General features: G+C 44.1%; 1 protein-coding gene across 6 annotated transcripts in view; it reads left to right on the forward strand.

The window, feature by feature from the left end:
• Window positions 1-22,749, forward strand: part of LOC109905278 (teneurin-3) — a 180,767-nt gene that overhangs the window by 86,566 nt on the left and 71,452 nt on the right. For all 6 annotated transcript variants that reach the window (XM_031790225.1, XM_031790227.1, XM_031790226.1 and 3 more), the window contains one exon: window positions 11,690-11,924. In XM_031790225.1, the coding sequence (XP_031646085.1) occupies window positions 11,690-11,924 (235 nt within the window). The remainder of the gene's footprint in view (window positions 1-11,689; window positions 11,925-22,749) is intronic.

Raw genomic sequence — 22,749 nt, forward strand, 5'->3', positions numbered from 1 at the left:
TTAAGGGCTTGTATTTAGTATATTCAGTGCATGTGACAAATAAAATATGATTTTGGATTTGATAATCAAAGTGACACTGGTCTTTAGGGTGTGTATAGCTAGGTATCCATCCAATTGGCTATTTTCATAAGAATATTCTAAAATCTGCATAAAAACAGTATGCGCATTTTCCCATCAGTTTTCCATCAAATTGCCTTGTTGTGGATAAAAATCTGTACGTAAATGCATAGTGCACGTAATAACTTGTGCGGTTAAATTCCCATGTACCGGATTAAAAATATACAAGTTAAATGGGTTTCCATTGCATTTTCAACTCTAGGCCTAATGATAGTTTTGTCACAAAAAAATGTTGCAAAGGTATAACCAATGTGCCCACTCTGTTATTGGCATGTGTGCTCTAGCCAACAGCTCACAGATACAGTGCATGAAATTACTGATTGTTCTTATGGTGTTTACAGTTTGGAAATCAATTATTGTATCTACACGTAATCCAGACAGGCGGCCTACTGAACATCATATTTCAAATGGGTCATTTTGAAGCGACCAGAAAATAATGCTCTGACGGTGATGTGGAAAATAAGCCTACAAAATGGACAGGATAACATTCGTTCAACGGGGGCAGTGCCGCAATGAATCATGATGAGAATATCATATCCCCCCCCCCCCCAATAAAATGCTAACCTCCTTTGTTATTGTAATGGTGAGAGTTTAGCATGTCTTGGGGTTATGATATTTATGTATCTAACTTTCTCACTCGTCATTATTCACGATTCATTCAGGACTGTCCGTAATCATTGTAGCATCCACATTAGTGTAGAAGTGTTAGTGTAGAGACATATTCTATTCTTATTTACAATAAAAGTGACTCCAAAATACATTATTTACTGTTCATTTTATTGGGTACAAAATAATCAGAAACGCAACCAAATTGAACAGCAAATGCATCCAACAAGTTTGTAGAGTCACAAGCTTGATGTAATCATTGTGTGCTAGGAATATGTAATCATTGTGTGCTAGGAATATGGGACTAAGTACGAAACGTTTGACTACTTTAATACACATATAAGTGAATTTGTCCCAATACTTTTGGTCCCCTAAAATGGGGGGACTATGTACAAAAAGTGCTGTAATTTCTAAATGGTTCACCTGATTTATGGATGAAAACACCCTCTCAAATGAAAGGTGACAGTCTGCACTTTAACCTCCATGGTCATTGTATCATTTGAAATCCAAAAGTGCTGGAGTGTGTCACTGTCCTAATACATTTGGAGCTGACTTTAATTTTGTCGAGCCACTCCTTTGCCAGCCTCCACTCGTCCCGAACTCTCGACAAGGATTCATTTCCTGCTTCCATCTGTCCATCACCATGACAACCTGAGGTGGCTATACTGAGTAATGGCACGACTGATCCAGGTCCTGACGGCACCTCAATGAAGAAGAGACCTGTGCAACGAGCACCTGGTTGAACCCATAATGCTGGCAGGACAAATTGGCAGTCTAATGGTTGGGTAATGACACCTAGAGCTGTTTTTCTTCTCCCGTCCGTCACGTGGCACATTAACTGAGTACGTACCAGTGGACAGATGGAAGCTAAAGTTTTAGTCCAGTGTTATCTTATTAGGATGAACTGAATCATATTATAATTTTTTGGGGGGTGCGGTCAGCTAAAATGAAACGCATAATCTTCATATTTTTTTTTTTATGGCAATGAGATATCTGTCAACATTAGATATCTGTCAACATTGAACAGCTTGCTAATAGGCTTATCCCAGCTACTTATGAATAACTATACATGTCAGTAGCAACAGCTAAGTAGTGATCCTTGATTTGGTGATCTGTAATTTGTCATATTTGATCAAACCACTGTGTTAAGGGTTTTTTCTTTATACTTTCATACTGATGCCATAATTCTATCATATTTGAAACGCTGGTTACACGGTGACTTCCTGTAGTTAAATGCATTGGTGGGGGAAAGTAATTTGATGTGATGGGAAGCAGGGTAATGCGAGGGCTTGTGTGTTTAACAGGGTAAGGTAAAGTCGTGTGTGTGTGTTTAACAGGGTAAGGTAAAGTCGTGTGTGTGTGTTTAACAGGGTAAGGTAAAGTCGTGTGTGTGTTTAACAGGGCAAGGTAAAGTCGTGTGTGTGTTTAACAGGGTAAGGTAAAGTTGTGTGTGTGTTTAACAGGGCAAGGTAAAGTCGTGTGTGTGTGTTTAACAGGGTAAGGTAAAGTCGTGTGTGTGTGTTTAACAGGGTAAGGTAAAGTCGTATGTGTGTTTAACAGGGTAAGGTAAAGTCGTGTGTGTGTGTTTAACAGGGTAAGGTAAAGTCGTGTGTGTGTGTTTAACAGGGTAAGGTAAAGTCGTGTGTGTGTGTTTTAACAGGGTAAGGTAAAGTCGTGTGTGTGTGTTTAACAGGGTAAGGTAAAGTCGTGTGTGTGTGTTTAACAGGGTAAGGTAAAGTCGTGTGTGTGTGTTTAACAGGGTAAGGTAAAGTCGTGTGTGTGTGTTTAACAGGGTAAGGTAAAGTCGTGTGTGTGTGTTTAACAGGGTAAGGTAAAGTCGTGTGTGTGTGTTTAACAGGGTAAGGTAAAGTCGTGTGTGTGTTTAACAGGGTAAGGTAAAGTCGTGTGTGTGTGTTTAACAGGGTAAGGTAAAGTCGTGTGTGTGTGTTTAACAGGGTAAGGTAAAGTCGTGTGTGTGTGTTTAACAGGTTAAGGTAAAGTCGTGTGTGTGTTTAACAGGGTAAGGTAAAGTCGTGTGTGTGTTTAACAGGGTAAGGTAAAGTCGTGTATGTGTGTTTAACAGGGTAAGGTAAAGTCGTGTGTGTGTTTAACAGGGTAAGGTAAAGTTGTGTGTGTGTTTAACAGAGTAAGGTAAAGTATGATGGAATTCAAAAGGAGCTCTCGAAAACCTCAGGGCCTTATAGTTGAAAGCGCCAACCCTTCTCTTTGCTGAAGAAATCCCCGAAAACTCATCCGGGGCAAGGTGCTTCTAATGTTTCTGGATTCCACCGGGGTTCAGTTCACTCCCCCAGGCTCTCCAATATGACTCCAAGTTGCCCCCTCCACTATAGAGCACTGCTAATACTATAGAATACTATAGACTAGCTCCCATAATCCAACCAGAGATGGTCATTGTAATATACATGGCCTGATAACACACGTAAAAGCCTTAATTGACACAATAGTGCCTCTAGTGACTACAACTGAAGACTAGGCTAGGTCAAAGGTTAAAAGATTAGGCTTGGTTGGGGTCCGGAGATGTTCATAATTATTCACCAGCTACAAATTGGTAGACTATAAGCCCTCAATGGTCACAATGGGACATCCTGGTTTTATTCATTTGAATGGAATGGTGATAATATCCTACAATGTGCATAATGGTGAAGGGCAAAATAGTCATAGTAAATGCCATTTCATAGTTATTATCAGTTGCTGCTGTCACTTAATGGACTCTTAAGTGCCTTAAAACATTTGCAGTCCTTTCAAAATTTTTGAAAGCCTTTTACCATGCTGGCCCAAGCTTATAGTCCTCAGGTTTGTCTAGGGCAAAACAACTTTTAATTGTGTCCTGATTCTGTGTTAAATAGTGTGCTTTGTATTTAGAACAAATGGAATAATCAAAAAGAGATATTTCAGAAGAGGGAAAATCTGAGAAACCTTGAAAGTCTGCTTTAATGGTTACCGCAAGAACAAGAGAAAGGATCAAAACAAATCCCAGAAAACCCAGTGTGGCCAAAGGCCTATTACACTGAACTAAAATATAAATGCAACATGCAACAATTTCAGAGATTTTACTGAGTTACAGTTCATATAAGGAAATCAAATGTTATTTGTCACATGCACCGACTACAACAGGTGTAGACCTTTCACTGTATAGTGGACAATGTGCTAACAAACCTCCAAACGAGCTTCACTACTCTGGACGGTTCTGACTTAGAATATGTGGCCAACGACAAATACCTAGGTGTCTCGTTAGACTGTAAACTCGCCTTCCAGACTCAGATGAAGCATTTCCAATCCATAATTAAATCTAGAATTGGCTTCCTATTTCAGAACAAAGCCTCCTTCACTCATGCTGCCAAAGACACCCTCGTAAAACTGACCATCCTACCGATCCTTGACTTCGGCGATGTCATTTACAAAATAGCCTCCATCACACTACTCAGCAAACTGGATGTAGTCTATCACAGTGCCATCCGTTTTGTCACCATCGCCAAACCCACTGGTCATCTATAACTCTTTGCTAGGCAAAGCCCCGCCTTAGCTCACTGGTCACCATAGCAACACCCACCCGTAGCACCCACCCGTAGCACGCGCTCTAGCAGGTATATTTCACTGGTCATCCCCAAAGCCAACACTTCATTTGGCTGCCTTTCCTTCCAGTTCTCTACTGCCAATTACTAGAACAAATTGCAAAAATCCCTGAAGCTGGAGTCTTATATCTCCCTCTCTAACTTTAAGCATCAGCTGTCAGAGCAGTTTACTGATCACTGTACCTGTACACAGCCAATCTGTAAATAGCACACCCAACTACCTCATCCCCATATTATTACTTTCCCTCTTGCTCTTTTTCACCCCAGCATCTCTACTTGCACATCAGCATCTGCACATCTATCACTCCAGTGTTAATGCTAAATTGTAATTATTTCACCTCTATGGCCTATTTATTGCCTTTACCTCCCTACTCTTCTACATTTGCACACACCGTACATAGATTTTTCTATTGTGTTACTGACTGTACGTTTGTTTATGTGTAACTCGGTGTTGTTTTTGTTGCACTGCTTTGCTTTATCTTGTCCAGGTCACAGTTGTGAAGGAGAACTTGCTCTCAACTGGCCTACCTGGTTAAATAATGGTGAAATAAAATGAAATTTAAAAAAGCAGGAACTGGAACACACTGTCATACATGTTGATACATGTTGATCCAGAGCATCCCAAACATGCTCATTGGTGACATGTCTGCAGGCCATGGAATAACTGGGACATTTTCAGCTTTCAGGAATTGTGTACAGATCCTTGCCACATGGGACTGTGGATTATCATGCTGAAACATGAGGTGATGACGGCGGATGAGTGGCACAACAATGGGCCTCAGGATCTCATCACGGTATCTCTGTGCATTCAACTTTCCATCAATAAAATGCAATTATGTTCATTGTCCGTAGCTTATAACCCCACCGCCACCATGGGGCTCTCTGTTGACAACGTTGAAATCAGCAAACCAAACACCCACATGAAGGCATGCACGTGGTCTGCGGTTGTGAGGCCGGTAGGATGTACAACATTGGAGGCGGCTTATGGTAGAGAAATTAGCATTAAATTATCTAGCAATTTCTCTGGTGGGCATTCCTGCAGTCAACATGCCAATTGCATGTTCCCTCAACTTGAGACATCTGTGGCATTGTGTTGTGTGACAAAACTGCTAATTTCAGAGTGGCCTTTTACTGTCCCCAGCACAAGGTGCACCGGTCTAATGATAATGCGGTTTAATCAGCTTCTTCATATGCCGCACCTGTCAGGTGGATGGATTATTTTGGCAAAGGAGAAATGCTCACTAACAGTGATGTAAACAATGTTTGCACAACATTTGAGAGAAATAAGCTTGTTGTGCATATGGAACATTTCTGGCGTCTTTTATTTCAGCTCATGAAACATAGGTCTGTTAAGGTTTTCTTCCTCTGAAGAGGAGGTGTAGCAGGGATCGGACCAAAACGCAGCGTGGTTATCTTCATACATCTTTAATAAAGCAATACAAAACACACCGTGAAAAACCGAAACAGCCCTATCTGGTGAAAACAAACACAGAGACAGGAACAATCACCCACGAAACATTCAAAGAATATGGCTGCCTAAACATGGTTCCCAAACAGAGACAACGATAAACACCTGCCTCTGATTGAGAACCACTCTAGGTAACCATAGACTTACCTAGACAACTCTACTATACCACAATCCCATAACCTACAAAAACCCCAAGACAAAACACACCACATAAATAACCCATGTCACACCCTGGCCTGATCAAAATAACAAAGAAAACACAAAATACTAAGGCCAGGGGTGACAAGGTCCAACACTTCACATGTTGTGCTTATATTTTTAGTCAGTGTAGCTGTTGAGAATGGATCAGACATCGAACAACAACTAGAGGTTAATGGTAATCGTCTTTATGGCCCTGTGAAGAAAATAAAATATTTTACTTCAAAATGCTCTCAACATATTCTTCTAAAAAAACAAGACGCATTCTTGCAAAAGTACAGACGCTTCATAAACCCGCCGTTTGATAGATATCGCAAGCACCATTAAGATCTGAATGAGGTTGTCGTTTCAGCAGCCAGCATTGCAGTATTTAATCAAAAAGGGCCTTTAAAGCATCTCGTCTGACTGAGACGATGACAAGACCGACATTGACAAATTATGGAGGAGAGTCATCGGTCTTGATCTGATTTCAAAGCATAGCTTTTTCATCTGTATTCCCCATCCCAGCGCTCCGCACTCTTAAAAGACCAGGATAATTTTCTGAGTGTGTTGATGTAAGAGAATGCCAAGCTGTCTCCAAGACTGTTGCACAGACTTCAACACATGCAATCGTGTGCACATCCTCTCACACGCACGTGTGAGCTCATAAGCAAGGCACTCTCTCACACCACGCTTTTCACAAAGGCCTTAGTGCATGGGTGGCAATTAATGATGAAGCTCACTGGTGCACATTGGTTTGATTGCTTAACAGCGTCACGGTACAGTTGACTTGATAAGGTGTGGAGAGCACTTGAGATGTGCGGTCACTGTCTATTAAATTAACATGAAGATGTTGAGTGAACTTTGTCTCGGCACCAACGACATTCATGACATTCAAGTGAATGTTTACGAAGTTTTGATTTTAAATTTGATTTGATGTTGCAAACATATTCCTCACTATATGTTTGCTGCATTTTTGATCATGAAAATAAAAGTTCTGAAAACATGTCTCACTATTTTTAAAGAGGATGGAGAACACGCTATATGTCACGTCTTCTCCCGCTTCCCCTCGCTGGTGCTCATTGTCGCCAGTTTATTCCTTATTACGCACACCTGCCACCATCGTTACTCGCACATGAGCTTCATGAGACTCATCTGGACTCACCTTCCTCATTACCTCTCCTATATCTGTCACTCCCTTTGGTTCTTTCCTGAGACGTTATTGTTTCTGTTAATGTTTCATAACTGTATGCTACTCGTGTTTCTTGTTTTGTTCCATGTTCGTTTATTTATTAAATTAACTCCCTGTACTTGCTTCCCGATTATTAGCATACACGTTACACTATAGGATGAAAAATACCAGAGTTTTGGTGCAGGTACAGCCGACTAGCTCTAACCCTACCTATATTAGCTCAGGAAAAAAATAAACGTCCTCTCACTGTCAACTGTGTTTATTTTCAGCAAACTTAACATGTGTAAATATTTGTATGAACATAAGATTCAACAACTGAGACGTAAACTGAACAAGTTCCACAGACATGTGACTAACAGAAATGGAATAATGTGTCCCTGAACAAAGAGGGGGTCGAAATTAAAAGTAACAGTCAGTATCTGGTGTGGCCACCAGCTGCATTGAGTACTGCAGTGCATCGCCTCCTCATGGACTGCACCAAATTTGCCAGTTCTTGCTGTGAGATGTTACCCCACTCTTCCACCAAGGCACCTGCAAGTTCCCGGACATTTCTGGTGGGAATAGCCCAAGCCCTCTGATCCAACAGGTCCCAGACGTGCTCAATGGGATTGAGATCCAGGCTCTTCACTGGCCATTGTAGAACACTGACATTCCTGTATTGCAGGAAATCATGCACAGAACGAGCAGTATGGCTGGTGGCATTTTCATGCTGGAGAGTCCTGTCAGGATGAGCCTGCAGGAAGGGTACCACATGAGGGAGGAGGATGTCTTCCCTGTAACGCACAGCGTTGAGATTGTCATTGCAGGCAACAAGCTCAATCCGATGATGCTGTGACACACCGCCCCAGACCATGACGGACCCTCCAACTCCAAATCGATCCCGCTCCAGAGTACAGGCCTCATTGTAACGCTCTTTCCTTTGACGATAAACGTGAATCCGACAATCGCCCCTGGTGAGACAAAACCGTGACTCGTCAGTGAAGAGCACTTTTTGCCAGTCCTGTCTTGTCCAGAGACAGTGGATTTGTGCCCATAGGCGACGTTGTTTCCAGTGATGTCTGGTGAAGACCTGCCTTACAACAGGCCTACAAGCCCTCAGTCCAGCCTCTCTCAACCTATTGCGGACAGTATGAGCACTGATGGGGGATTGTGCGTTCCTGGTGTAACTCGGGCAGTTGTTGTTGCCATCCAGTACCAGTCCCTCAGATGTGATGTTCGGATGTACCGATCCTGCGCAGGTGTTGTTACACATGGTCTGTCACTGCGAGGACTATAAACTGTCCTTCCTGTCTCCCTGTAGCGCTGTATTAGGCATCTCACAGTACGGACATTGCACATTTTTTCCCTGGCCACATCTGCAGTCCTCATGCCTCCTTGCAGCATTTCTAAGGCATGTTCACGCACATGAGCAGGGACCCTAGGCATCTTTCTTTTGGTGTTTTTCAGAGTCAGTAGAACGGCCTCTTTAAATCACATGATCATTACACAGGTGCAGCTTGTGATGGGGACAATAAAAGGCCACTCTAAAATGTGCAGTTTTGTCGCACAACACAATGCCACAGATGTCGCAAGTTTTGAGGGAGTGTGCAATTGGCATGTTGACTGCAGGATTGTCCAGCGAATGATGTTAATTTCTCTACCATAAGCCACCTCTAATGTCGTTTTAGAGAATTTGGCAGTACGTCCAACTGGCCTCACAAGCACAGACCACATGTAACCACGCCAGCCCAGCCCAGGACCTCCACATCTGGCTTCTTCACCTGCTGGATGGTCGGAGACCAGCCACCCGGACAGCTGATGAAACTGTGGGCTTGCACAACAGAAGATTTTCGGTACAAACTGTCAGAAACCATCTCAGGGAAGCTTATCTGCATTTCCCGTGGTGGCGGTGGGGTTATGGTATGGGTAGGCATAAGCTACGGACAGCAAACACAATTGCATTTTATCGATGGCAATTTGACTGCACAGTTATACCGTGACGAGATCCTGAGGTCCATTGTAGTGCCATTCATCCACCTCCATCAACTCATGTTTCAGCATGATAATGCACAGCCCCATATCGCAAGGATCTGTCCACAATTCCGGGACATTGAAAATGTCCCAGTTCTATGGCCTGCATACTCACCAGACATGTCACCCATTGAGCATGTTTGGGATTCTCTGGGTTGACGTGTACGACAGCGTGTTCCAGTTCCTGCTAATATTCAACATCCATTGAATACTGTAAGAGTGGGACAGCATTCCACAGGCCACAATCAACAGCCTGATCAACTCGAAGGAAATGTGTCACGTTGCATGAGGGAAATGGTGGTCACTCCAGATACTGACTGGTTTTCTGATCCACGCCCTGTATCTGTGACCAACCGATGTATGTCTGTGTTCCCAGTCATGTGAAATCCATCGATTTAGGGCCTATTGAATTTATTTCAATTGACTGATTTCCTTATATGATCTGTACCTGAATGAAGTCTTTGACATTGTTGCATGTTGCATTTTATGCTTTTGCTCTGTGTATATTTTTTGTGCAGATATTTGGAGTGAAAGTATTGATATAATATCATTCAAAATATTATCGCAGAGTGTAACTATAGATTTCTTTCCTCCCATCACTTCAGTGTACTGAAATGTCAAACATTATTGATGTCTTTTAACAATGCTATTACCCATCTAAACAATGGAACAGCTACTGACATTTCATTGATTTACTTTTACATTAAAAGTTTGGCTTTGTTGATATTATGTGGCTCAGTATGCATGGTATTATAGCAATATCTACATAGGTTATAACCCTGGAATAGAACACTGTCATGTCAACTATTGCTTGCCCTGCCGTTCCCAGAGGCCCAGAGTCCATAATGAATTCTACAGCATAGAAATAATTCCTGTACAAAATTATTTCTGAATGACTTGCGTGCGTTTCCTCAGCCTTGCGGAAGCAACGTGGCTCAGCCGCTGAAGGTTTACGTTGTGTCTACGGGCGCAGTGAGGCAACTGCACACCGATAAGGACAACAATTGCATAACCACTAAAATGGGCAGCCCCACCGAAACAATGCACCATGTCCTTCAAACAAAGTTGTTTTTTTGGGGGGTCTTCACTCATGTTATTATTTTAGCACAGTCCATGTTGCTGGCCATAACTTGTCGTAATGTTCTTGGGTCTTTCTGCAGGCCTGGAATTGGCAAAATATCAAGTAGAAACCATTAGAAGACTATAAGCTGACCATTAGAACATCCAGCATGCGACCAAGCATTGTTCTAACATCTCAACTCCCGCTGTTTCCTTTAAAAATCATACTGTTAATGATTGACAAAGTCCTGACTTTGTCAATCATCTGAAAGATTGCCCTAATAACTTAAAACCAAACTCCATTTGGTCACCCCCAAAACCAATTCTTCCTTTGGACGCCTCTCCTTCCAGTTCTCTGCTGCCAATGACTGGAATGAACTACAAAAATCTCTGAAACTGGACACACTTATCTCCCTCACTAGCTTTAAGCACCAGCTGTCAGAGCAGCTCACAGATTACTGCACCTGTACATAGCCCATCTATAATTTAGCCCAAACAACTACCTCTTCCCCTACTGTATTTATTTATTTATTTTGCTCCTTTGCACCCCATTATTTTTATTTCTACTTTGCACATTCGTCCACTGCAAAACTACCATTCCAGGGTTTTACTTGCTGTATTGTATTTATTTCGCCATCATGGCCTTTTTTGCCTTTACCTCCCTTATCTCACCTCACTTTCTCACATTGTATATAGACTTATTTTTCTACTGTATTATTGACTGTATGTTTGTTTTACTCCATGTGTAACTCTGTGTTGTTGTATGTGTCGAACTGCTTTGCTTTATCTTGGCCAGGTCGCAATTGTAAATGAGAACTTGTTTTCAACTTGCCTACCTGGTTAAATAAAGGTGACATTTTTTTTTAGAATTTACTGGAGCAAATCAAAAATGTCAGCTTTGTAGATTTTACCTCTTAATGACGACGATGGAGGGATAATCATGGCATGTCATTCCGGGGGACAATTACATAACTTTGTGTGAAATTGGAAAACATGTTCTCTGAGCGCTCTAATGGATGTTCTGGTCATTAGTTATTTGAGAGCCTCCTCGAGCTGTAATCAAACATGAAACATTCTGTTAAGCACCCCAAAAGAAACAGCTGCCTCTCTAAATGACTTTCTGGTTTAAAGAGTACCAAACCTTCACCCATTTTGTGTTTTCTACAATTGAAAAGTGTGTCGCCATAAAAAGCTCTTATTTCATGTTGTGATGTCACCTCGTCCATTTGATGTGCACTTTTAGGTTTTATTTACTTTTTCTTTGTCTGTCAGATGGCCACGGCTTTATACCGAACACAATCACCAAGCTATTGCAGGCAGCTCCCCCACAAGATAATAACAACCCAATGCAATGCCAGGCAGCTGTACTATACTAAGCTGAGTACAAGGTTTTAGTTTTACATTCAGGTGTTATCATCATGTCCTTACAGTCTCCTTTACAATCTCCTTTCTGTTCCCCTTTCACAGGAGACCAACTGTCCAGTCAACAAGGCCAACCTCCTCTACCACCAGCTCCAGCTCCGCCCACTCACCACAAACAGCACCCGTCGATTACATCGTTGAGCCGCGGCTCGCTGGCCAATCAACGGAGCCTGAGCCCGCCCCCCTCGGCTGGCCTGGTGGCTGAGTTGCAGAGCACAGCTGAATGTGTCCAGCTACAGGACAGCTGGGTCCTGGACAGCAATGTGGCCCTGGAGAGCAGGTGAGTGACCCACAATGCACCTGAGGATTTGTAACAGTTTGTGACACCCAATACAATATGGGGGATGTGACGGCCCACCACACCTCTGGGGAATGTATCTCCTACAGGATCCGTATTCCCACTGGAAAGCTTCATATCTAAGTTCAATGAAGAATGTGATTGGTGCGCTGCAATTTGAGTGTACGATTCTCTATGCATCTTCTGGTGCATCCAGGGCCGGCCCCAGGCATAAGAAATTGCATTAGAATAACCAAACCATGCCAGGTTGTGCCGGAACCAGCACAAACTAGCCTTGCTGGTTCTTGTTTGTTTTCCATTTGCCGAAACAGGACTAGGTTTCATTTCCCGGAAAAACGTCTAGAGATTTTAAGAGATTTTAAGACTTCAACCAATGACGTAATTCGACAGCGATTTTTAACTATGGAGGTGTTAGACAGACTATTTTGTGCCATCCTTTTCATTTTTGTTCGTGCGCAGCAATGGAGACTGAACAAGAGTAGAAAGCTGAGTATGGCCATTTGTGACCAAACCACCAGTCTACTTCGTTCGAGATCATTAGCCGCCCCCTGTCGGGGTCTCAATTTACTTTTGGGCGTTAGAATAGTAGAATACACAAGGTGTATGTTCTAAATGTTCTCTTGCTATGTCAGTCACTGATAGGTACTCAATTAGCCATTAGCCAATTTTAATATTGGTAAGTTAGTCTAGCCAGCTGTCTAAAGGGGCCCTGACATCCAGGGGGCCCCCATTGATTTTGTTAGTCATGCTCACTCAGATATCATTAACATGGCATAAGTCATGGCAAACTGTGTAGAATTGCAGGAAATTAGCTTTAAAACTGCCACCCAATCAAACCCCCTAAAATGCTAAGGCCGGCCATGGGTGCATCTCTTTTATGTCTCCTTAGGCTGCAGTTACACAACACAACTTACACACAGTTTTAGTTGCTTGCAGCTGAATTGCTTCTATATTGCTCTGTGAAACACCCCCTGCAACTAATAAGCAACTCATCTGCTACTTGGTTGCATTCAGTTAAAACATCACAACTTTGTGCAACAGCCAATCAACAACACAGCTGTCAGTTAAGGTACATGGTTTGGAGGTCAATACATTTACTTTTTTTAAGTGAATCCAGACCCCTCTCTGACCAATTTCCACTGAGGGGGCCGCCTTGTTCATCATGAGCTGCACTAGCTAGCAAATTTGTTGCTAGCTGGATTACCTCATTGCTAGCTAACTTGATCAAACAGTGCTGGCAATTTAATTTTGTCTAGCTAGCTCAATTGTACAGACAGTATTTCATCTAAATCAATCCTTATACAATAACGAAACATTTGGACAAATAATTTGTGAAATCACAATTTAATGCAGCAGATGACATGGGGTGAGTAATAATTCCAGGCAGAATAACCTACTGTTTTTTACATAACCAACATTCTAAAGTAATGCAAGTCCTGTGCGAATAGGTCTAATGTCACCTGCTACATAACTTTATGATTTCAGAAATTATTGGTTTATGCAACCATTTGGTTATTGTATGAGGATCAATTTAGAAAAATTAGCCCAAATTAAAATAGTTAGAACTGTTTATCAAGCTAGTGCAGTTCATGTTTAACAATTTCAGTCGGAACTGGTCAGAAGGGTCTGGGTTGCAAAACAAATACATTTGAATAGTTTATTTCAATAACTCTATATCCACCAATTTTCTACGTTCGTTTTTTCATTAAAAATGATTTGTCATGGGTACCTTCATGTGTGAGTAAAATATTACTGTTCTCAGATTTTCTAATTCATAGGTTTTAGGTGTGAGTGAAAATCAGTTTTTTTGCAAAACTCTATATATCTATTGTTTTGCTGGAATGGAATGTTCGTATCCTGTATATTTGACTGTGAAATGTGGTTGACTCACCCATCTTTCTTAAGATGAATGCACTTACCAGTCAGTTGTCCTTGATAACAAGCATCGTGTCCAGCTAGCGGGACATCTTCCTGTGTAACTGGAGGGCGCATAATTCAAATAATTCTAATAGTTATTATGGATTTTAAACATTTAGGTCATATAAGTGTCTGATATCGGCTGAAAGCTTAAATTCCTGTTAATCTAACTGCACTATCCGATTTGCCGTAGCTATTACAGCAAAAACATGCCATGCGATTGTTTGAGGACGGCGCCCCACATCAAAAAAACAATTCCACCCGCACAGGTTTCATACATTCACATATAAAGATTAAATATTCACTTACTTTTTGAAAATCTTCCTCTGATTTGTCATCCAAAGGGTTCCAGCTATAACATGTAGTGTGGTTTTGTTAGATAAAATAATTGGTTATATCCAAAAATGTTTGTTTATTTGGCGCCATCGATTTGAATAATCCACTCGTTCAACTTGTAGAGAAAGGAATCTGAAAATCTACCCTTAAACTTTGTTTCAACAAGTCAAAATGTGTTTCTATTTACTCCTCAGACACCCTAAAATGTAATCAAACTATAATATTTATTTCGGAAAGTAGTATGTTCAATAGGAAACCAATTTTAGCAGGTGTGCCACTTCGCCATGGCATGCAAAAACATGGATTTCCAAGACTGTGTCCTCTTCCAAAAACTGTTATTTCTTATTTGTTTTTGCAGTTACAAGCCTGAAACCTTGAAATAGACTGCTGACACCATGTGGAAGCCATAGGAATTGCATCCAGTGAGCTATTTTACAATATGACCTTTCTCTTGCATTTCTAAGAGGATGGTCTCTCTCAGAAAAAAATGCTGGTTGGTTTTTCTTTGGATATTCTCCTACCATATATATTGTGATACATTCTCCTACATTATTTTAACATTTCTACAAACGTCAAATTGTTTTCTTTACGGTAATTATATGCATATCCTGGCTTCAGGGTCTGAGCAGTTTACTTTGGGCGAGTCATTCAGGCGGAAATTGAGAAAAAAGGGGCGTAGCCCTAAGCAGTTGATAAGAGCCTCTGCTATATGACTAAAATGTCAATGTTTTACATAAATACAAATATACAGTAATGAAATGTATTTTTACATCGTTTTAATATTGATGTCACATGTATTGTTTGTACATGTTACATTTGACTGTGTAAAACCTAAGAGTGCCTTCGGAATGTTTTCTGACCCCCACATTTTGTTACGTTACAGCCTTATTAGAAAATGAATTAAATAAATGAAATGCTCAACAATCTACACACAATACCCCATAATGACTGTGACGGTCGTCCTCCTCTTCATCTGAAGAGGAGAGGCGAGAAGGATCGGACCAAAATGCGGTGTCGTAAGTGTCCATGGTAAATCTTTAATAAAGAAAGTACTGACACTGTATACAAAACAATAAACAAATGACGACCGTGAAGCTACAACATAGACAATCACCCACAAACAAACAGTGCAACCCAGGCTACCTAAGTACGATTCTCAATCAGAGACAACTAATGACACCTGCCTCTGATTGAGAACCATACTAGGCCGAAACATAGAAATACCCAAATCATAGAAAAACAAACAGACTGCCCACCCAACTCACGCCCTGACCATACTAAATAAATACAAAACAAAGGAAATAAAGGTCAGAACGTGACAGTACCCCCCCCCCCCCCCCAAAGGTGCGGACTCCGGCCGCAAAACCTTGACCTATAGGGGAGGGGCTGGGTGGGCGTCTGTCCGCGGCGCGGGACGCGGACCCCACTTAACCATTGTCTTTGTCCGCCTTATTGTCCGCCTCCGTGGCTTTCTAACCATGACCACCCCTCTCAATGACCCCACTGGACAGAGGGGCGGAAGCTCTGGACAGAGGGGCGGAAGCTCTGGACAGAGGGGCGGAAGCTCTGGCGCCTCTGGGCTGAGGGGCTCTGGCGCCTCAGACTCCGGCAGCAGCGCCGGACAGGCGGGAGACTCCGGCAGCAGCGCCGGACAGGCGGGAGACTCCGGCAGCAGCGCCGGACAGGCGGGAGACTCCGGCAGCAGCGCCGGACAGGCGGGAGGCGCCGGACAGGCGGGAGGCTCCGGCAGCAGCGCCGGACAGGCGGGAGACTCCGGCAGCAGCGCCGGACAGGCGGGAGACTCCGGCAGCAGCGCCGGACAGGCGGGAGACTCCGGCAGCAGCGCCGGACAGGCGGGAGACTCCGGCAGCAGCGCCGGACAGGCGGGAGACTCCGGCAGCAGCGCCGGACAGGCGGGAGACTCCGGACAGGCGGGAGGCTCCGGCAGCGGCGCCGGACAGGCGGGAGGCTCCGGACAGGCGGGAGGCTCCGGACAGGCGGGAGGCTCCGGCAGCGGCGCCGGACAGGCGGGAGGCGCCGGACAGGCGGGAGGCTCCGGCAGCGGCGCCGGACAGGCGGGAGACTCCGGCAGCGGCGCCGGACAGGCGGGACCACCTGCAGGGAGGAGACAGAGAGACAGCCTGGTGCGTGGGGCTGCCACAGGAACCACCAGGCTGGGGAGACCTTCAGGAGGCTTGGTGTTCGGAGGAGTTACCTGAAGGACCGGGCTGTGGGGGAGCACTGGAGCTCTGGTGTGCAACCTTGGCACCACTTCCCCAGGCTGGACAACTACTCTAGCCCGGACCCTCCAGAGTGCAGGCACAGGTTGAACCGGGCTGTGGATAAGCACGGGAGATCTAGTGCTCACTACACGCACCTCTCCCCTAGGCTCCACTCCCACATTCGCCCGGCACGAGCCGAGCGCAGGCAGAGGACGCACTACACCCTCCCAGCGCCCCGGAGACACAGCACGCAGTGCCGGCGCAGGATAACCTGGACCAAAACTGCGTACCGGCGACCAGACCCGATGAGCAGGCACCATACGCCCTGGCTCGATGCCCACACTCTCACGGCACTTTCGGGGGGCTGCCCTATAGCGCACCGGGCTATGGGCACGCACTGGCGACACCGTGCGCTTAACCGCATAACACGGTGACTGACCAGTAATGCGCTGCTTATAATAAGCACGAGGAGTGAGCTCAGGTCTGCTACCTGGCTTCCTACCACACCTCGTCTGCCCCCCCAAAAAAAATTGGGGGGGCTGCCTCTCGTACCTGTCGCACTGCCGTGCTGCCTCCTCATATCGCCGCCGCTCAGCTTTCGCTGCCTCCAGCTCTGCTTTGGGGCGGCGATATTCCCCAGCCTGCGCCCAGGGTCCTCTCCCGTCTAGAATCTCCTCCCATGTCCAGGAGTCCTGTGATGCTGGCCGCTGTTTTTGCTGTTGCTGCTGCTGTCGTCGCTGCTGTTTACCACGCCGCTTGGTCCTTGGTGGGTGGGTGATTCTGTCATGGTCGTCCTCCTCTTCATCTGAAGAGGAGAGGCGAGAAGGATCGGACCAAAATGCGGCGTCGTAAGTGTCCATGGTAAATCTTTAATAAAGAAAGTACTGACACTGTATACAAAACAATAAACAAACAAATGACGACCGTGAAGCTACAACATAGACAATCACCCACAAACAATCAGTGCAACCCAGGCTACCTAAGTATGATTCTCAATCAGAGACAACTAATGACACCTGCCTCTGATTGAGAACCATACTAGGCCGAAACATAGAAATACCCAAATCATAGAAAAACAAACATAGACTGCCCACCCAACTCACGCCCTGACCATACTAAATAAATACAAAACAAAGGAAATAAAGGTCAGAACGTGACAATGACTAAGTGAAAACAGATTTTATAATAAAAAACAGAAATATCTTATTTACATAACTGTTCAGACCCTTTGCTATGAGCCTTGAAATTGAGCTCAGGTGCATCCTGTTTCCATTAATTATCCTTGATGTTTCTACAACTTCATTGGAGTCCACCTGTGGTAAATTCAATTGATTGGACATGATTTGGAAAGGCACACACCTGTCTATATAAGGTTCCAGTTGACAGTGCATGTTAGAGCAAAAACCAAGCCATGAGGTCGAAGGAATTTTCCATAGACCTCCGAGACGGGATTGTGTCGAGGCACAGATCTTTTGAAGGGTACCAAAAAATGTCTGCAGCATTGAAGATCCCCAAGAATACAGTGGCCTCCATCATTATTAAATGAAAGAAGTATGGAACCACCAAGACTCTTCCTAGAGCTGGCCGCCCAGCTAAACTGAGCAATCGGGGGAGAAGGGCCTTGTTCAGGGAGGTGACCAGGAATACGATGGTCACTCTGAAGCCACTCCTCAGTAAAAGGAACATGACAGACTTCTTGGAGTTTGCCAAAAAAGCACCTAAAGATTCTCAGACCATGAGAAACAAGATTCTCTGGTCTAATGAAGCCAATATTGAACTTTTTTGACCTGAATGCCAAGCTTCACATCTGGAGGAATCCCTGCACCATTCCCACGGTGAAGTCTGGATCGAGGCAAAGATGAACAGAGCAAAGTACAATAAGGTCAATAACGTTTCATCCCCTTCAGTTCAGGAGGTGAAAATGGGCTTAACAAGTCATAATAAATTGCATTGATTCCTTCTGTGTGAAATAAGTCATTAACATGATTTTTGAATGACTACCCCATATTTGTACCCCACACATACAATTATCTTTAAGGTCCCACAATCAAGTAGTGAATTCCAAGCACAGATTCAACCACAAAGACCAGGGAGGTTTTTCAATGCCTCTCAAAGAAGAGCATTGTTTCGTAGATGTGTAAAAATTAAATAAAAAGCATACGCTGAATATCCCTTTGAGCATGGTGAAATTATAAATGAGGCATTGGATGGTGTATAAATATACCCAGTCACTACAAGATAGTCATCCTTCCTAATTATGTTGCCGGAGAGGAAGGAAACTGTTCAGTGATTTCACCAGTTTAATGGTTGTGGTATCAGAAAACAAGACACTTAAATAATACTGCAAAAAATGTGGCAAAGAATTACACTTTTTGTCCTGAATACAAAGCATTATGTTTGGGGCAAATCCAACAACACATCACTGAGTACCGCTCTTCATATTTTCAGGCATAGTGGTGGCTGCATCATGTTATGTGTATTGCTATGATAAAAAGAAACAGAAAAGAATACAGCTAAGAAGTGGCGAAATCCTAGAGCAAAACCTTCCATCTTCTTTTCAACAGACACCGGGAGACCAATTCACCTTGCAGCAGGACTATAACCTGAAACACAAGGTCAAATCCACACTGCTTACCAAGACGACATTGAATGTTCCTGAGTGGCCTATTTACAGTTTTGTCTTAAATCATCTTGAAAATCTATGGCAAGACTTGAAATGGCTTTTTAGCAATGACAAGCAACCAACTTGACAGAGCTTGAAGACTTTTATACAGAGTAATAGGCAAATATTGTACAATCCAGGTGTGCAAAACTGTTAGAGACTTACCTAGAAAGAGTCACAGCTGTAATCACTGCCAAAGGATTTTCTAACATGTATTGTCTCATGGGGGTGAATACATATGTCACACCTGCTCTTGCTACGCCCTCTGGTGTTTTTAGTTCTCTCTCTCTCTCTCTCTCTCTCTCTCTCTCTCTGTGTTTGATTATGTGGTTGGAGGCAGGTGTGCTGGAGTCAGAGCAGATCCCTATCAGCTGCAACTCGTTCCATAAATCAAGACCTCTACAAATACTCATTTCTGCCTCTTCTACTCTGCCAGATCGTAATCTCTGCTCAGTCATGTTATTATCCTATCCTTTTGTTCGTTATCAAGATCCTGTTGCTCTTCTGTGCTTGTTTCCATGCCTTAGACCGTTTTGTCCTCTCATTGCAGTTACCACTCTGTCTCTGGCTCCTGTCTCCTGTACCACATCTCACCACCCAACCACGTTGCTCTGGATTTCACTCACCACCACCACCTTGGATTCCCCTCAGGACTGGTTTACCCTGTTCAACTCAGTCAACTCCAACGTCACTCTACACTTTGGGTTTTTCTGCAACTCATCTGAGCTACCCCGGTTCTTCACTCCATATCTCTCTGTGTACAATAAACATTTTGGTTCATTCATCTCTGCCTCCGCATCTGAGTCCGCTCTTGGGTTCCCCTGTGTTCGCTCCGCGTAACAGTACGATCTGGCCAAGAGATGAACCCAGCAGACTCCCCTACTCTTCAATAAATTCTTGTTGATCAAGGCACCCTTCTTGAGCAACATGACCTAGCCCTGAAAATCCTGCTGGAGAACATCAAGGAGTTTTCAAGGAACCTGTCTGACCTACAGGTCCTACATGTTCACAACCTGTCTCCAGTTCCCCTTCTCCACCCCGGGAGCCTTTTGTTCCGACTCCTGAGCGTTATGATGGCAATCTTGGCGTTTGCAGAGCCTTTCTTGTACAATGTTCACTAGTATTTGAGTAACAGCCCTACTCTTATGCTAGTGAATGAGCCAAGATGTATTTTTTGATTGGATGCCTTCGGGGAGCAGTGCTCTCCTAAGCCACTGCGGTTTGGGAGAGAGTCATCTATCTGCTTCTCCTACAGTGGATTCACTGATGAGATGAGGACGGTCTTCGACCACCCGGTCTGTGGAAAGGATGCTGCCAAATGACTTCTGTCCCTTCGTCAAGGCTCTCAGAGTGTGGCTGTGATGGCATGTGGGTTCCGCATCCTCACTGCAGAGAGCGGCTGGAATGATGAGGCCCTTCAGGGAGCATTCCGCAAGGCACTCACTGAGACCCTCAAGGAAGAGTTGGTGACCAGAGAGAAGCCTGATGGACTTGACAAACTAATTTCTCTCACTATCCGCATTGACAACCTTCTCCGTGAGCGTCGGAGGGAGAGGGGAGGTAGGGTTGCATGTCCCGTAACTTCTGCGCATTGCTCAATTTCTCCGACTGCATCACATCACCAGGCAGGTTCTAATCCTGAACCCATGCAGCTCTGCCGGGCCCATCTATCTCCAGAGGAGAGGTAGCGGCGTCTCAGTACTAGGAACTATCTATATTATGGCCAGGTTGGTCACCTGGTCTCCACTTGTTCCCTGCGTCCAGCAAAAGAGGGGGCTCAGCGGTACTGGGAGATATACTGTTGCACCAAATCGCCTGCCCATCATCTCCCAGACCCCTACTTGAGGCCAACCTTGTGTGGCAGAGCCAGGCTTTTCCTCTGCCTGCTCTCGTCGAATCAGGCGCCGGCGAGAGTATTCTGGGCCAAGGGGTTGTTACTCAGTTGGGTATGGACACTGTTTTGCTACATTCACCTCGCGCTCTCAATGGAAAGTTACTTGTCTGTGTTTTGGAGAGAACAGTTCCTGTTATTCTGCGTCTCTCTGGAAATCACCAGGAAAAGATCAGTTCCCACATAATCGACTGTTCTCACTCACCTCTGGTTCTGGGCCATCCATGGTTAAAGCTACACAACCCACATATTGACTGGCCCCCTGGAAGGGTTAATAGTTAGAATGTCAAAAAGTACTCCAAGTGTCTACATTCTCCCCTTTCTCCTGCCTTGTCTGCACCCCAGTCCATTCCAGAACTCCCAGACCTGTCTTCTGTTCCTCCAGAATATTACGGTCTAGCTCCTGTATTCAGTAAGCACCACACCCCATCTCTGCCGCCTCATCGGCAATACGACTGTGCTATCGAGCTTCAGCCTGGAGCTCCTCTCCCTATTAGCAGGTTGTATAATGTCTCTCGTGCCGAGCAAGAAGCCATGGAAGAATACATCCAGGACTCCCTGGCTGTCGGACATATCAGGCCTTCTTACTCTCCAGGGGGAGCTGGTTTTTTCTTTGTCAAGAAGGATGAGTCATTGAGGCCATGCATAGATTTCCGTGGGTTGAATAGTATCACTGTCAGGAACAGGTATCCCTTGCCACTTATCAGTTTGGCTTTTGCCCCCCTCCATGATGCCATAGTGTTTACTAAACTGGACCTCCGGAATGCCTACCACCTTGTGCGCATCAGAAGGGGACGAGTGGAAAACGGCGTTCAACACACCATTTGGACATTTCGAGTGCAATAAACATTTAGGTTCATTCATCCTTGCTTCCGCATCTGAGTCTGCTCTTGGGTTCCTCGTTTTGCGCCGCGTAACAACATATCTAATAATGCATTTTTTTCATCCATTAAAACATTATTTTTTTTGTCCACTTTGACGTTCGAGTGTTTTGTGCAGATCGTTGACCAAAAATGACAATGAAATCAATTTGAATCCCACTTTGCAATAGAACCAAATGTGGAAAAAAGTCAAGGGGTGTGAATACTCTCTGAAAGCACTGTACAAAGCACTGTACATGTGTCATTGAACCACCCCATGTCATGATTACATAGTGAAAAACACACCAATTTCTTTAAACAATAAAAGCTCATTTACCAACATGTCAGAAAATGGATATAAAGCATTTTGTAGCATGGGTCTGCAACCCATGTACTCTACATAATCATTTACTAGCCCTGATGCCAATATTTAATTACACAGCTCCCATTTCGGCAAATGTCCATTCTGTCCACCTTGATTATGGTTCCTGCAGCACTGACAACTGTGTTGTTGACATGACAGCTGAGCCGGCATTCCGAATGACCTAATAGAATGTGACAAAAGCATTTGTTTTGATTGGCAGTTGCTTGCAACTATTTGCAGAAAGTTAAAGTTGCTATTGAATTTAACCAAGTTGCAGATGAGTTGCTTATTAGTTGCAGGAGGGTGTTTCACAAAGCAATCAAGCAAGTCCGTTGAAAGCAACCAAAGTTGCCTTGAAGATGCTTTGTGTAATTGCAGCCTTCTTTGCATCTCAGTGAAACAGTTGGTCATTGTCATGCAGTAGCAGTGTATTGGTAAAATCACTGGGGAAGCCAAGCCAGAGAAGAAAAACAATCCATATTACAACCAATGTGTTGCGTGATAATTGTGTGGTTTGCTCTATAACCTGTTAGTTCATATGCCTTGTGACCATAA

The sequence above is a fragment of the Oncorhynchus kisutch genome, linkage group LG15, assembly GCF_002021735.2.
Source record: "Oncorhynchus kisutch isolate 150728-3 linkage group LG15, Okis_V2, whole genome shotgun sequence".
NCBI classification, from domain to species: Eukaryota; Metazoa; Chordata; class Actinopteri; order Salmoniformes; family Salmonidae; genus Oncorhynchus; species Oncorhynchus kisutch.